Source organism: Leucopleurus acutus, assembly GCF_964270905.1.
Source record: "Leucopleurus acutus genome assembly, chromosome: 3".
In the NCBI taxonomy this organism is placed as follows: Eukaryota; Metazoa; Chordata; class Mammalia; order Artiodactyla; family Delphinidae; genus Leucopleurus; species Leucopleurus acutus.
In genome coordinates this window covers 154,180,382-154,194,138 of record NC_139145.1, presented here as the reverse complement: position 1 = coordinate 154,194,138, position 13,757 = coordinate 154,180,382, and the positions used below count along the sequence as shown (strand labels likewise).

Sequence of the window (13,757 nt, the reverse complement as noted above, 5' to 3'; positions counted from 1 at the left end):
AGTAGAAAAAAATGCTATATTCTGTAATATAGAAAGTTACATTTTCACTATAACTTGAATTTAACATTTTTTTCTATTATGGATATCAGCATAAACTGTAGTGATAGTAACAGTATGTGTGACTTTTAAACCAATAGAAATCACAGATACTTTATATTGTATTATAGTTAGGATATATTACAAATAATCATTAGACTTGTTCTAGAACAAAGCTCATATAACAATAATTAAACACGTTTTGCTTTTATGTATTTTGTTTAATTTGGATAAATGTATTTCCTTTTGTGTTACATGTCTTATTTTTATAAATTTAAATTATTATTCTAAATAGGTCCATAGCTTCATCTTCACTATGAAAGGTGTCCAAGGAACCAAAAAGATTAAAAAGCCCTGCCCTAGGTTTTAACCCGCTACTTTGCCTTGTAACATAGATATAAACTATGAATTACATTTCTTCAAACTGTATAGCAGGATAGGTCTAAAATATTATTGTCCATGCTATATCACCATTTTGCAAAAAGCAGACTCTTCTAACTTCAGAGATATAGAAACTATGTCCAGCCATTAGTATAAAGACGTGAAATAACAGCAAGGATGCTTAAAGAACTTCTATAATGAAACCTTATGAGTTAGAACCCATTTTAACTAAAATAATAGAAAATCATTCCACATTTAGGCAATAAATTGAGAAGGTAAAATACAGGAATTGTGTGCCTTCTATATTTCCTGGGGCAGAAAGATGGCAGACTTTTCAGAATAAAAGAAGCCTTCTAGGATTTCTGCATAGAGAAAAATATTATCCAATTTAGTTGGATAATGTTATAATATCTAAACCTATCTTTTTGGGTGGATTATGTTCCCTCATGTATGCATGCATGTCTTTATGTGTTAGTATGTGTTATATTAATATTGAAATTAAAAAATCAAATTTGAAATATACATATTTCCATATTGTCCTAAATTAGGAAAGTAGAACTATTTGAGCAAATAAAGCAATATGATATCAGTAGCACTTAGCTAAAAGCGTAAGCCAACATTTAATCTCCATGAGGATACAAAAATATTTTATGGAGGAGTTGAACTTTCTAGCAGCAGGTGGAGATGTGGACTGCTGCTGCTGCTGATGGTAGTAGTGTGTTAAGTTCTAAACCATCCTACGAAAATGTTTTTCTAAATAGTTGGATCATCATAACTGAGACAAATGTTTTCCCCTCACTTTCATCAGTTCCCCACTGAAGTCCTGCAAGAATATCTGGCCAAAGGGATTTTATCCAGATAGCCTGAGAGGATTTGCAGTGAAAAGGAGCCAGCACATATGAGCACTGGGACATAAATTTGGCTAGCTCTCCTGCCCTAAGCATTCATTTTGGATGAATATTTGATGGAAACAAGTTTTGGGGGAATGTGTTACAGTGGAACAACTGTTTAATTGAATTAAATCATTGTCCTGTTAGGGCATGCTCAAAGAAAGCATTTGCACTTGGAAGCATGACTTTATTTAGAAAATATTGCTGGAGTAGGTATGACCACAATGCCATAGTGATATTTTAAGAAATGAGCTTAAAATTTGGTGTGTTGTGCCTACATTTAACAAATTTTATGAAAAAAAAAAGTTTATCTTACTGTGACAAGTTAAATGCACTGGCCAATTCCATTTATGATATACATAACTTAGTATTTGTTAGGAATATTATTTGTAAAGTAGTCTTTTGTTTTGAGGATAATGCTTAGAAAGGTGGATTCTGAAATAGAATAATCTGGGTTTTAATGCTAGTTAAAACACTTTCTGAATGAGTGACTTTGTGTAAGTTATCTAACCTTTCTGTAGAAGAATAAAAGCATTTACCTTATAGAGTTGATATGAAAATTAAATCAATTATTAAATGAAATGTCCTTAGAAATGGGACGATCTTAGTTAACACTAAACACTATAAATATAAAACATATTTTAAAATATACGTATATATCACTAGCTATTATATCCTTGTTTTCGGTCTCTTTAAAGCTAGAACTATCCACAGTCAAAAACTCAATTGTTTTTCAATTGGAAGAACAATTTTAATAACAAGTTAAAATTTTCAGCCTTTAGCTCTAAAGAAGAGTGCTTTTCAGTGTGCAATCACTGGGTAATGAGGGAGAGAATTCCTTGAGTTGAATGAGCATATCTCAGGGGCATATCTTTCAGGGGCATAGTTTACCAAGTAGTATGACGACACAGAGAAGGATAGCGATGAGAGCTCCCGTGCTCAGGCCAGCAGAGAGGACCAAGGCCTCGGCATTGCAGGACTGCATGTTACCTTGATTATCACAGGCACACACACGAATGGTGAGTGTGCCAGTGCTGCTTTGGATTGGATAATCATTGTCAAAGATTAAAATTGGCAGCAGATACGTGCTCATTTTGTTGCGGCTATACCCATCTTTTCGAGTCATGATTCCTGCTGTATTATCTGAAAAAACAAAGTCAGACCAGTTTTAAAATTTTGCCTCTTAAGGTTTCATAATATTTGTCTTCAAAAATGTTCTGTACCTTTATTATCTACAATGGTGAAGTTTGGATTGAGGGGAAATTCTGGCACTGGTTCAAAGAAGAATTTGTGGCCTCGGGGAGGATCATCTTTGTCCATGACACTGACAGTCTGAATCAACTAAAACCAAAGAAAAATTAATTAAATAGAGCACACAAAGCAACTCTTGTTATTACAAGATATTTTAAATCAGTGTTTGAGCTTTAAATATATCACTGAAATTAAACAAAAAATTCCATTTTCAGAAAATTTTGCCAAGATTTTTTTTGTAGTTCTGTCTAATGTAACTTATTTAATGAAGAATGAAAAATGCCCATCAAGTATCAGTTTGCAGAGCACCTCTATGGATCATTATCTGATTCCTGGCCACTATAGTATCCAAGAAAAGAAAAGAAAAATTTGATCACGCTAGTCTTTTGTCTTTTAACATTGTTAATATATACTACCAGCCCATTTTATTATGAATTGGTTACCAATATGTTGCCTCCACGAGATAATGATTGTTTCAAAGGCAAAGGACATAACAGAGGTGTTTTTTTAAAAAAAAACAAAAGTGCTTAGCACAACCACTCCTGGAGATTAAGGAAACTATAAATATAGTTTTGGGAATATGAGCAATATGCCATATAATATGAGAAAGGAGAAGATTTTAAAGCTGTGGGGCACCATAATTACAATCATATTGCATACTTTATTCAAATTGTTTGCTCTTCTTTTTAATGGTATTTGCAAAATTTAGAAGAATATACAAATAAATTCTTCTAAAGTTTTGTAAAATCATTGTTGAATTTGAGAAATTATAGCACCTCTCCCTCCGCTGTGCTCCCTGTAGGTCAGAGGTGTACCATAGTGTGAAGATGGAGCAGCAAATGACAGGTTGGGCAGAAAAATTCCATTGAGCATTTTATTGTGGATAAAACACAGAGCTACACATCAGGGTGCCTGTTTTCCAGTCCTGGGTCTGCCGTCTGTGTGATTTATAATTACAGTCATTTAATTACCATTACTTTCAAACTTCTCTTCTACAAAAACAAATAGTGGCACCACTTCCAGGTATAATAGTCTAACATTCTGTGATGAAGAATTATTAGAATTTCACAGTAGTTTAATGTATCCATTGTTTTGGTTATTGTGTATCTTCTATGGCCATACCAACCTGCATACTCACTAGTTAATACTTTTTCCTCTTTGATATTAACTATAATTTTGTTCATTTTATTGACAGAGACACATGTAACCTTATGTTTCTTTATACAATACTTCTGAAAGTGCATAATTATTAATATAAACTTGATATGATTTTTCTCCTTACAAGATTGGCACATGACATAGAAAAATTTATATAAGATCTAATATTCTTGCTCAAACTTCTGTTCCAGAATAGCAGTAATGTAACAAATATTTAGTAATATTTTAATCATAAACATCATTGATCCTTTCATTGTATGACTCTGAGTTCTTGAAATGATTAGATGAGCCATTGTTTAAACATATTTTAAGAGAGAATATATATCAGTAGCTTGACATCTATATTATGTTTTATTTTTAACCTTGTTAATTTTAACAGGAAAATTGTTTTCCGATTATATGAACAATGACATAGACATGTTAATAGCAGTAGTATATATTAAAAGAATTTTAATTAGTTAATATCAATTATACTTTATCATTATCAAATATTTTGTAATATATAAATAACTCACATGAAACAAAAAAGCATGCTAATAGATAAATAAATAAAGAATATCTACAGGCTATTTTCAGTTGACTTTGTGTGCCTTCAAATTATATGTTTAAGACCTAATCCCCAGTACCTGTGTTGTGACTTTATTTGGAATAAGCTCTTTGCAGGTGTAATCAAGTTAAGATGAGGTCATACCGAATTAGGGTGGACCCTAATCCAGTGAATGGAGTTCTCACAAAAAGAGGGAAATATGGACACAAATAGAGATACAGAAATAATATCATATAACAATGGAGACAGAGATTGGAGTAATTTGGGTCCACAAATCAAGGAATGCTAAGAATCACCAGCAAACACAGAGGCTAGGAAGTGGCAAGGAAGGATCCTCCCCTAAAGCCTTCTGAGAGAGCATGAACCTGCTGACACATTGATTCTGGACTTCTAGCCTCCAGAACCGTGTCAAAGAATACATTTCTGTTGTTTCAAGCTATCTAGTTTGTGTAAATTTGTCATGGTAGCCTTGGGAAACTAACATAGCTATAAAATGTTTAGCCTCAATAATTTTGGAGGAATTCATGTTAAAATTGTTATGAGGGCTTCCCTGCTGGCGCAGTGGTTGAGAGTCTGTCTGCCGATGCAGGGGACATGGGTTCGTGCCTCGATCCGGGAAGATCCCACGTGCCGTGGAGCGGCTGGGCCCGTGAGCCATGGCCGCTGGGCCTGCGCGTCCGGAGCCTGTGCTCCACAACGGGAGAGGCCACAACAGTGAGAAACCCATGTACCGCAAAAAAAAAAAAAAAATTATTATGAGATTTTACATATTGGTAGATAGTATTTAAAATATAGTGTTGCCCAATAAATGAGCAATTATACACATTTGGTGGAAGTTATTACTAGGTATATAACATATTCTGAGCACTATTTGGAAGCATTGATGAGTATTTATAGATAAAATTTATTTCTTCTTTGAGGATTTCATCAAAGAAAAATGATTCCAGGTAGTATACAACTATACATGTATTATAATGCTCACTGTAGTGCTGTCTGCTAGAGTAACATTTTGTTGGTAAACCAAATTTCCATTAATAAATGGGTAGTTGAATAAGCTAACTAATGTGTAGCTATGCTCTGAAAAGTAAGCAGCAAATTAAAAATAATCGAACTGAGAATATGCCCATTACTTGTTACGAAGTGAAAAAAGGAAAACAATTTTTTTTTTTTCTGCGGTACGCGGGCCTCTCACTGCTGTGGCCTCTCCCGTTGCGGAGCACAGGTTCCGGACGCGCAGGCTCAGCAGCCATGGCTCACGGGCCTAGCCGCTCCGCGGCATGTGGGATCTTCCTGGACCGGGGCAGGAACCCTTGTCCCCTGCATCGGCAGGCGGACTCTCAACCACTGCGCCACCAGGGAAGCCCAGGAAAACAATTTTTAATCCAAAAAACTGTGTAATGATTCTTTGCTGGTGAAAAAAAAAATAAAAACTTCATTTGTATTTATGTGTATGTAAGTGGAATGTGGTATGTACCTCTTTCTTAGTCTGCTTGAGCTGCCATAACAAAACACCATATACTGAATGGCTTAAATAGCAGAAATTTATTTTCTCACAATTCTGGAGGTTGGAAGACCGAGATCAGTATATCAGCATAGTGGGCTTCTAGTGAGAGGTCTCTTCCTGGCTTTCAGACAGCTTCCTTCTTGCTACATCTTCACATAGCCTTTCCTTTGATCGTGTGTATGACAATAGAGGGTGATCTCTCTGGTGTCTCTTCTTTAACGGACACTAATACTGTCAGATCAGAGCCCCACTTTATGACCTCATTTAACCTTAATTCCTTCCTTATAGACCCCCATCTTCAGATGATACAGCCACACTGGGGGATAGGGCTTCAACATATGAATTCTGAGGGGGCAGAAATATTCAGTTCATTACAATCTCTACTGGAATAGAAGAAAGACTATATTTCACTTTATTTTCTATATTAAAAGAACATGATAGAATAGAATTATATATGATTCTTACCATCTACCTACTTTTTCCTTAAGGAAATATCTAAATAACTCGTTAAAATTTCTTTCAATAACATTTATGTAGTTTGTATTTGTAAAATACAGTATTTGTATTTGTAAAATACTGTAGTAGTGTAAAAAATGAACATATTCTGCATTTTCTTAAAATTACTTCAGAGATACCTGAAATATTACTTTATATGAGGACTTTTTAACTCTTGTACACTCTTTTTTATCTCACTAATATTAAAGTCAAAAAATCAGAAACAAAATATAACTTGTCTCAAACCAAAATGTCCTGATTGAGCAACTCAAAGTAGCAAAATGTAATCAACAAGACAATTATTATGATTTCCTTTAGATTAACACAATTTTATTTTCATACTTCATGTTTTATTTAATAATGTATGTTCATTCTATTCATGATTATAGCTCAGTATCAGTATGATTATGAATCCAGGTAGGAAATTTTTATATATGTGATATTCATTATGTACCTAGTCTATAAATTAAAGCATATATTATAATTTTTCCTATTATATCATAGATTATAAAATATTTAAAAAATCATCTTTTTAAGATTATTGTGATTTTTTTGGTAAGGAGAGATAAACAAGTGACAAGGAAGACTGACAATAGTTTGCATGAAAAAAAATGTGCAAGTAAATTAATGTAGTGTCATCTGCCTTTGTGAAGAGAAAATTTTTTGTTAAGTTTATAATAACTTACCTGCCCAGGTTTTGCATTTTCACAGACAAATGTTTCATAGTACATGGCAAGTTCTGGAGCATGGTCATTTATATCCAGAATTCTGATGAAAACAGGAATGCGACTACTTTGTTTTGAGTTATCTGCAATGAGAACATGTGTAAGATTTCAGTCTCATTTACAGAGTAGTAGTGATATTGCTTGCCCCGTTTGTAACTTAGCAACAGATCATTTCTGAGGTGTTCACTTCTTGATTGGATTGCTGATGGATATCTCAGCTTTCTTACACGGTTCAGATGAAGAGCATGACAGAAAGAGGAGAATATAATTGAGAGTGAATATTATTTGTAAGAGATAATTTTCTTAGACTGATTAATTATTTTTATGAGGTTAGATTATATTTTTATCCTACAGTGAGATGTAAAAGAAAATCAAGTTTAAAATAAAATGAATATTTGATAATCATTAAAATAATTTAAAAATCCAACACATTCTAAATCATTTCTCTCAGCTCTTGCTGAGAGAATTAATTCAGCAAGAGTGGAAATTCATTCCACTCAAGTAAAAGAGTCTACTTAATGCTATTATTTTACTATTTTGGTGAAAAATAATGTGTTCAGGTGGATGTATTTCCAACTTACTTATCTCTGTGGCTGTAATGGTGATGTTATGCCAAGGGGTTGACTCCCGGTCAAGAGGCTTCAAAGTGAAAATAGAACCATTTTCTGAGTGAATACTGAAAATGCGGTCCATATCCGAATGCCGATCAACAGAGTATCTAGCAGAAAAGAGACTCATAATTCCAGGCATTGTTTTAAAATTATTAATTCATCTACCATTTCTTAAAGTTATAGGCAGTTCACAAGATGGTCTGATAAATATGACAAGTAAAATACCGATAATTTTCTTGAATTTTTATTTAATGTAATTGTCATTTAGATAATTTGATGTAGTTGGCTGTTTTCATTATTACTATTCTATGATATGTGTACTTCAGAGTCCTTAGTTACACTCATGAATCCTTGTGGCAGCTTTTAAGTGAGTTTTTAATTGTCACTTGATTAATTTATCCTATCATAGACCTATTGCAGTGCTTGAGACATATTAAAGTCATATTAAAGTTGATAGAGTCAATTGCATTGGATAAATTGAAATTATGTTGAAAATAACACATAAAAACATATGTCCACAGAGTCCTTAATAAGTGAATATGCAGAGGCTGTTGTAAAATACATGGCTCTTGAATGGTTCTCTATTCAAAGATCATTTCAGCTGAATCAAAGGTCTTCCTCCAATCTCTCCCTTTAGCCTTTTCCAAATAAAAACTGAAATGACAAAGAACCACAGATGTACTAGCTACCATTTTTGCATGTTTGAGATTTCTGCTGCTGAGTGTTTAATTGAGCCGTGTAGGAATCTAATTGTGTCTCAAACATTAATGTTCATATGAGTCATATGGGGATCTTGGTAAAAACAGATTCTGATTCAGTAAGTCTAGTGTGGGAACTGTTATTCTGCATTTCTAAAAAACTCTTAGGTGAATCCCATGTTGTAAAGTCCATAGATAAGGCTTTGTATAGCAAGGTTAAGACCATGGGATAAACTGGTTAGAATAAGGACAGCCAAAGGAGCAACAATGACAAGAGAACTAACACACTAATCAGCATCTGGTGGCATCCTCATTTTTCTAGGTTTCTATTAAAGACACTTAGCAAATGAACTCCCTTTTAATCTGGTGAATTAGGGAATTAACAACTCCCATTTTAAATCCATAATATATCCACTATCAGGCACTGACTTTGACAAAAAATAAACATTTAGGTTTCTAAACATTGTGAAACATTGGCAATTTTTAAAATATTGGATAAAAGTACATTTATCTAAATTCGATGATTTCTTTGGGTTATTTTAATAAAGAACATGTGACTTAGTCCATTATTATAAGGACTGTGCTTAACTTAAGGGATCCGTTAGTAAACTCAGATTTCAAAAATTTTAACAACTTAATATAGTATATGATGGTGCTTACCTAATTTACTTTCTGCTAAATTTTGTAAAATTATTGTTTCAAACTCAAAAATACTGCTTCAAAGTGAGTATTTGGGCATGTGGAAAATATACATATTACATGTATATATATATTAGATTTCATCTCAAAGATAAAATAGCTAAAATCTTAGCATAGTTGGTCTCAGATTTCTTCCTGTACCTCACTCCCAAAATAAGAAACCAGGACATTCACCTTGTTATCCTTTGGAAGTGTTGTGCAGTGTACAATAGAGCTACGTGGAAATGGTAGTATTCCCTTATTTTTGCAATAATTATGATTGTAATTTTTCTACATGGTTGCTATAAAAAGAATTTGGGGATTTAGAAAAAAAAAAACTCATGTGACATATGGTCGCTGCCCAAGATTAACTATCCTTCTGGGGTGGGAAATCCTAAGTAAATAGAGAAAAATTTTAAACCTAAATATAAAAATAATTATATAAAAATGCATAGTAGTGTATATATTTCCTAGAAGCAAAAGTTATGTTGAGTTTTTACTAAGCATTCATTGTCAGACAAGGATCTGAGAAAGTTCTTATTTTTTAAAATACTCATTGATGTACTAAGATCAAGAATAAAAGTCATATGAAATTTTCTTTTTAATTTTTATTCCTTAAATAGTGCTAAGACAAAAGATAATAGAGTGTTTCCTATGTCTACATTTCAATCCTCCTACAATTTAGTTCCTAATGTGGCCTGAGAAACATTGGAACATTTAAACATTAAACATTGGAACATTTAAAAAATGGGTTTTTTTTTCCTGAAGTCCTTACACCAAATTCTGCTTATGAATACAAACAATCCTAAAAGGAACACAAAGAAAGCAAATAAAAGAGCATAACCACATAACCACATCTATGTGTTGAATGAATCTCAATTCATAATATTCACCTGTATATATTTATCTCCATTATTGGAAAGGTCAGTCGTTAACCATTATCTGCTTATCGCTGAATAGATTTTGGATTCCTTCCTATCACTTGCATCAAAGATCAGAAGTAAATTAAAAATCACTTTTTACCCATTGCTACATGCCCTAGAGATTAGCATGGAGATTTCTATGATTGAGGAATAGTTAACAATTCTAACATTATACAAATCTAGCTTTGACTCACTTTGAGCTTATGTGGGATCAAAATAGGTCTGTGTTTCTGGCTGCCCTACTCTTAGGTTCAACCTTGAAAAGCACTGTTTTCAAGTTAATAATTCATGAAGGAGAGTCACTTTGATGATTTTTAAATAGTTCACTTTAACATTAACACTGCAAACTTCCAGATCTGTATTTATAAATTTGCCCCACTGCAAATGATGTCTTGCAGTTTTTCAAAGCCCAGAGATAATTTTCATTTATTTATCAGCCAGTGCTCTATTTTCAACACAAAATAGGATGTTCTGGTTTACCTATTAATAATAAGTACACTGGATTACAACAAATGACCAAAAAGAGCCTGTTAAACACATAACGCGAGACAAAACTGTCTCTATATCCCAGCAGATGGCTTATTAAAACAATACTTTATTGATCTCATTATATTGAATTTATAGCAATAAGTTTTAAAAAAGATCATTGGCATAATTTTTTGAATGAATATGTTTTGCAGAAACAGGAGCCAATCACATAGGCAGCAAAAATAACAAGGTAAAAAGATCACAAGTGAGCTGACACTGTGGAAGCTGAACTCTGGTTCTAGTTTGTTTGTTTGTTTTTTAAGCTCTACAATTAAGAATTAAACACATAGCAGATCCCTATATTTTCACCTACTACAAAAAAACATGTAAATTAAATTACACCAGAACAAATCAGTAATATGTAGGAATACATCAAAGATAGTATTCCTTTTCCTTTCCTGAATTCCAGGTACATCTTCCACTAAGTCAATATAATTAGGCTATGAGTTTGCTCATTCCTTTCCAGGTACTGCTTTCCAGAAATGTGTTTTCTAGCTACAAACTATGAAACCTTCCTTGAGAATGGCTATACTGCTTCAACAAATAGTTCAAACCTTTATTTTTTTCCAAATATTATTGACATGATTTTAAAATTACTATTATTTTACTCTAATAAAATCAAGCAAATATTAAAGAAGTACTGGTATATATGAAGGCACTTATTCCAGTTTATGGTGGAATCATGTACATTTTATGGTGACATAACTAAATTTCTCACCAGCAAGTTTGTTTTGTATTTACTTCTCTATTTGACTGTGGTAGAACTGATTTCTTCTAAAATTCGTTGAACCTTTAAATATGTTGAGCATAAAATTGGTGTGAAATGAGACAACATGTTCTTTCAGAACCTGTAAAGCTATAATCAACCCTATAACTTAGGAAATCCATGATTACTAATGAGGTGAAGTGGAGCTGACAACAGCTGCTAATTGTAACCATAATCTTATGTTGCAAGTGGCAGATGTATTTCAGAAAATATGTTTGTTGAACAGATTTACTGGTGGGTGAGAATTACTTCCCAAACTGTCCCTGGAAAATGTTCCATGATGTTTATCATAGCCTATTTCTGCTCTGGGGATCAGTCATCCTTCTAAATGCTATCAGAGCAAATGAAAGAGTTAAATATTATAATGTCTCCTTGTTGAATTATTGCTGTTTTTTCACACTATAATTGAATATCTAAAGCTTTTTTTTTGCATACATTTTTATGCTAACAGGAGTCAGTCTAATGTTATATTTTCAGGCATGGCCTTATATTTTGTCAGACTTGACAGTATAATTTTAGGAACATAATTTCAGATTCATTTGTTCTCCAAATATTTTTCTTCCCTTTGTCATAATTCTTGAGATTTTACAGGTAAAACTACTGCTCATTGTTTTTTCAAGACTTGAGTACCCTATAAAAAGTAAATATTTTTGGAAGAGCTATAGACTTAAAAAGGTATTAGCCACTTTTATATACCATAAAACAAGGTTGCAAGTTTTACTATCAGTCTCTGATCAAGAAATTTTTCTCCTAAAATTGTATCATGAGGAAATTATCAGATATATATCTCCAGACAATCTAAATTTTCATCAGTGATGCATTACCTACATGATAGTATGTTATCTATACAATAGAAGTTTATCAAGAACTGTAATGACATTAGCAAATATTCACAATTAGTAAAATACATAAACCCATATATATTATATAAGCTCTACTTAATTAAAAAAATAGGAGATTGATAAACTGTTTAAAAGATGAAGTACTTGATGGAAGTAGAATAAATAGCACTGGAGTATCTACTGAGGGGAGAATTATAGATGTCTTATTTGCTACAAAATTACCTATGCAATCCATTTTTTCTAAAATGAATGGCTACAATTATATTATCAAAAACATGTTCAAAATGATATTTTGAATGTCCTCTTCAAATATAAAATGACGGGCTGGATTTACCACACACACACACACACACACCCTGCCAAAACCCACTAAAATCCAAATAAAAAATATATATGAAACAATTATTTTTGAAGCATTGGATACCAGGAGACAGAGAGGGTAATTTCTGAGAAAAGAGGAAGAAATGAGGTGATCCTCAAAACTGGCTGCTGCCTGGGAGGGTTTCTAAACAATAATGCAGGAAGTGGGAGCCCAGATGGAGCCTGTCAATCCCTTGAATTCAGGAGATAATGCTGAGAGTCCAGGGAGACCAAGGTGGGTAGAATTTGCTGGGCAGAGGACTTCATAGGATAGAGCTTCACAGAGAGAGAGCCACAGAAATATTAAGAGGATCCTGCTCAACTCTTCAGCTGAGTGCTAATCAGAGCATGCATGAGAGCAGATAAAATGAAGCCATAGATGTAACCAATTATAAGGGCCAGAGGGAGCACAATTGAACTGGCATGTGTCTGGAAATAATTCCCATCAGCCAAAGTAGAAAACTCATAACTCATGGGGCTTTGATAGAATTTCAGAAATGTCTTACTTGATTTATGGGGCAAAATTAGATCTAGACAAAGGGCTGCTAAAGCAAGGGCCAAAAGGTTTAAGCTGTTTCAAGTAACTTAGCCATACATCTGAACACAGATCAATAGTATTTATAGAAATGAAAAGCTATCACACAGTTAACACAGCATAAACACAATACTTGTCAGGCAATCAAAAATCACAGGTAAGCAAAAATGGGAAATGTGACTGCAAAGAAAAATCTGTCAATTGAAACTAACCCAGAAATGACATGGTTGACAGAATTAGCTGACAGTGGTATTTAAAAAGTTATTTAAAATGCATTCTCTATATTTAACTAGAGGAAAGGTTAAGGAAATAATATAGGTAGATAAATAGATAGATATAGATATATATCTTCCATAGAACTTCTAGAGGAGAAACTACAGTCTGTGAGTTGAAAATTATACTCTGATGGAATTAAAGCAGGTTAGATATTGCAGGAAAAAAAATAGTAAACTTGAAGATGAATGGGAAACATTTTAAATAATTAAGGTGGGGGGATTAAAAATTAGAGCACCAGTGAGCTGTGTTGCACTTTCAAGACACCTAACATAATTAAATGATCTAAAAGAGAGGAGGGTAGGGTAAAATTATTGAAGAAAGAGTGGTTGAAAAGTTTTCCAAGTTTGAGAAAACTCATAAACTCACAGATCCAAGAAGCTTAATAAACTTCAAGTACAAAATATATGAAGCATGTTATAGAAAATCACATCATAATCAAATTGCTTAAAACCAGTGACAAAATTTAAATGCATCCTAAGGAACAACTAAGTTACAAAGAGAAAAAATAAACATAAAGGCAGTGAAAAATCTTTACTATAGAGCTAGGTAAAAA

At 33.0% G+C, this 13,757-nt stretch overlaps 1 protein-coding gene across 1 annotated transcript in view; it reads right to left on the bottom strand.

The window, feature by feature from the left end:
* Positions 1–13,757, bottom strand: part of CDH9 (cadherin 9) — a gene marked incomplete at both ends in the record, with an annotated part of 78,634 nt that overhangs the window by 2,338 nt on the left and 62,539 nt on the right. Inside the window, 4 exons of the mRNA XM_082837241.1 lie at positions 2,199–2,450; positions 2,531–2,648; positions 6,949–7,070; positions 7,569–7,705. Coding sequence (XP_082693367.1) covers positions 2,199–2,450; positions 2,531–2,648; positions 6,949–7,070; positions 7,569–7,705 — 629 coding nt within the window. The remainder of the gene's footprint in view (positions 1–2,198; positions 2,451–2,530; positions 2,649–6,948; positions 7,071–7,568; positions 7,706–13,757) is intronic.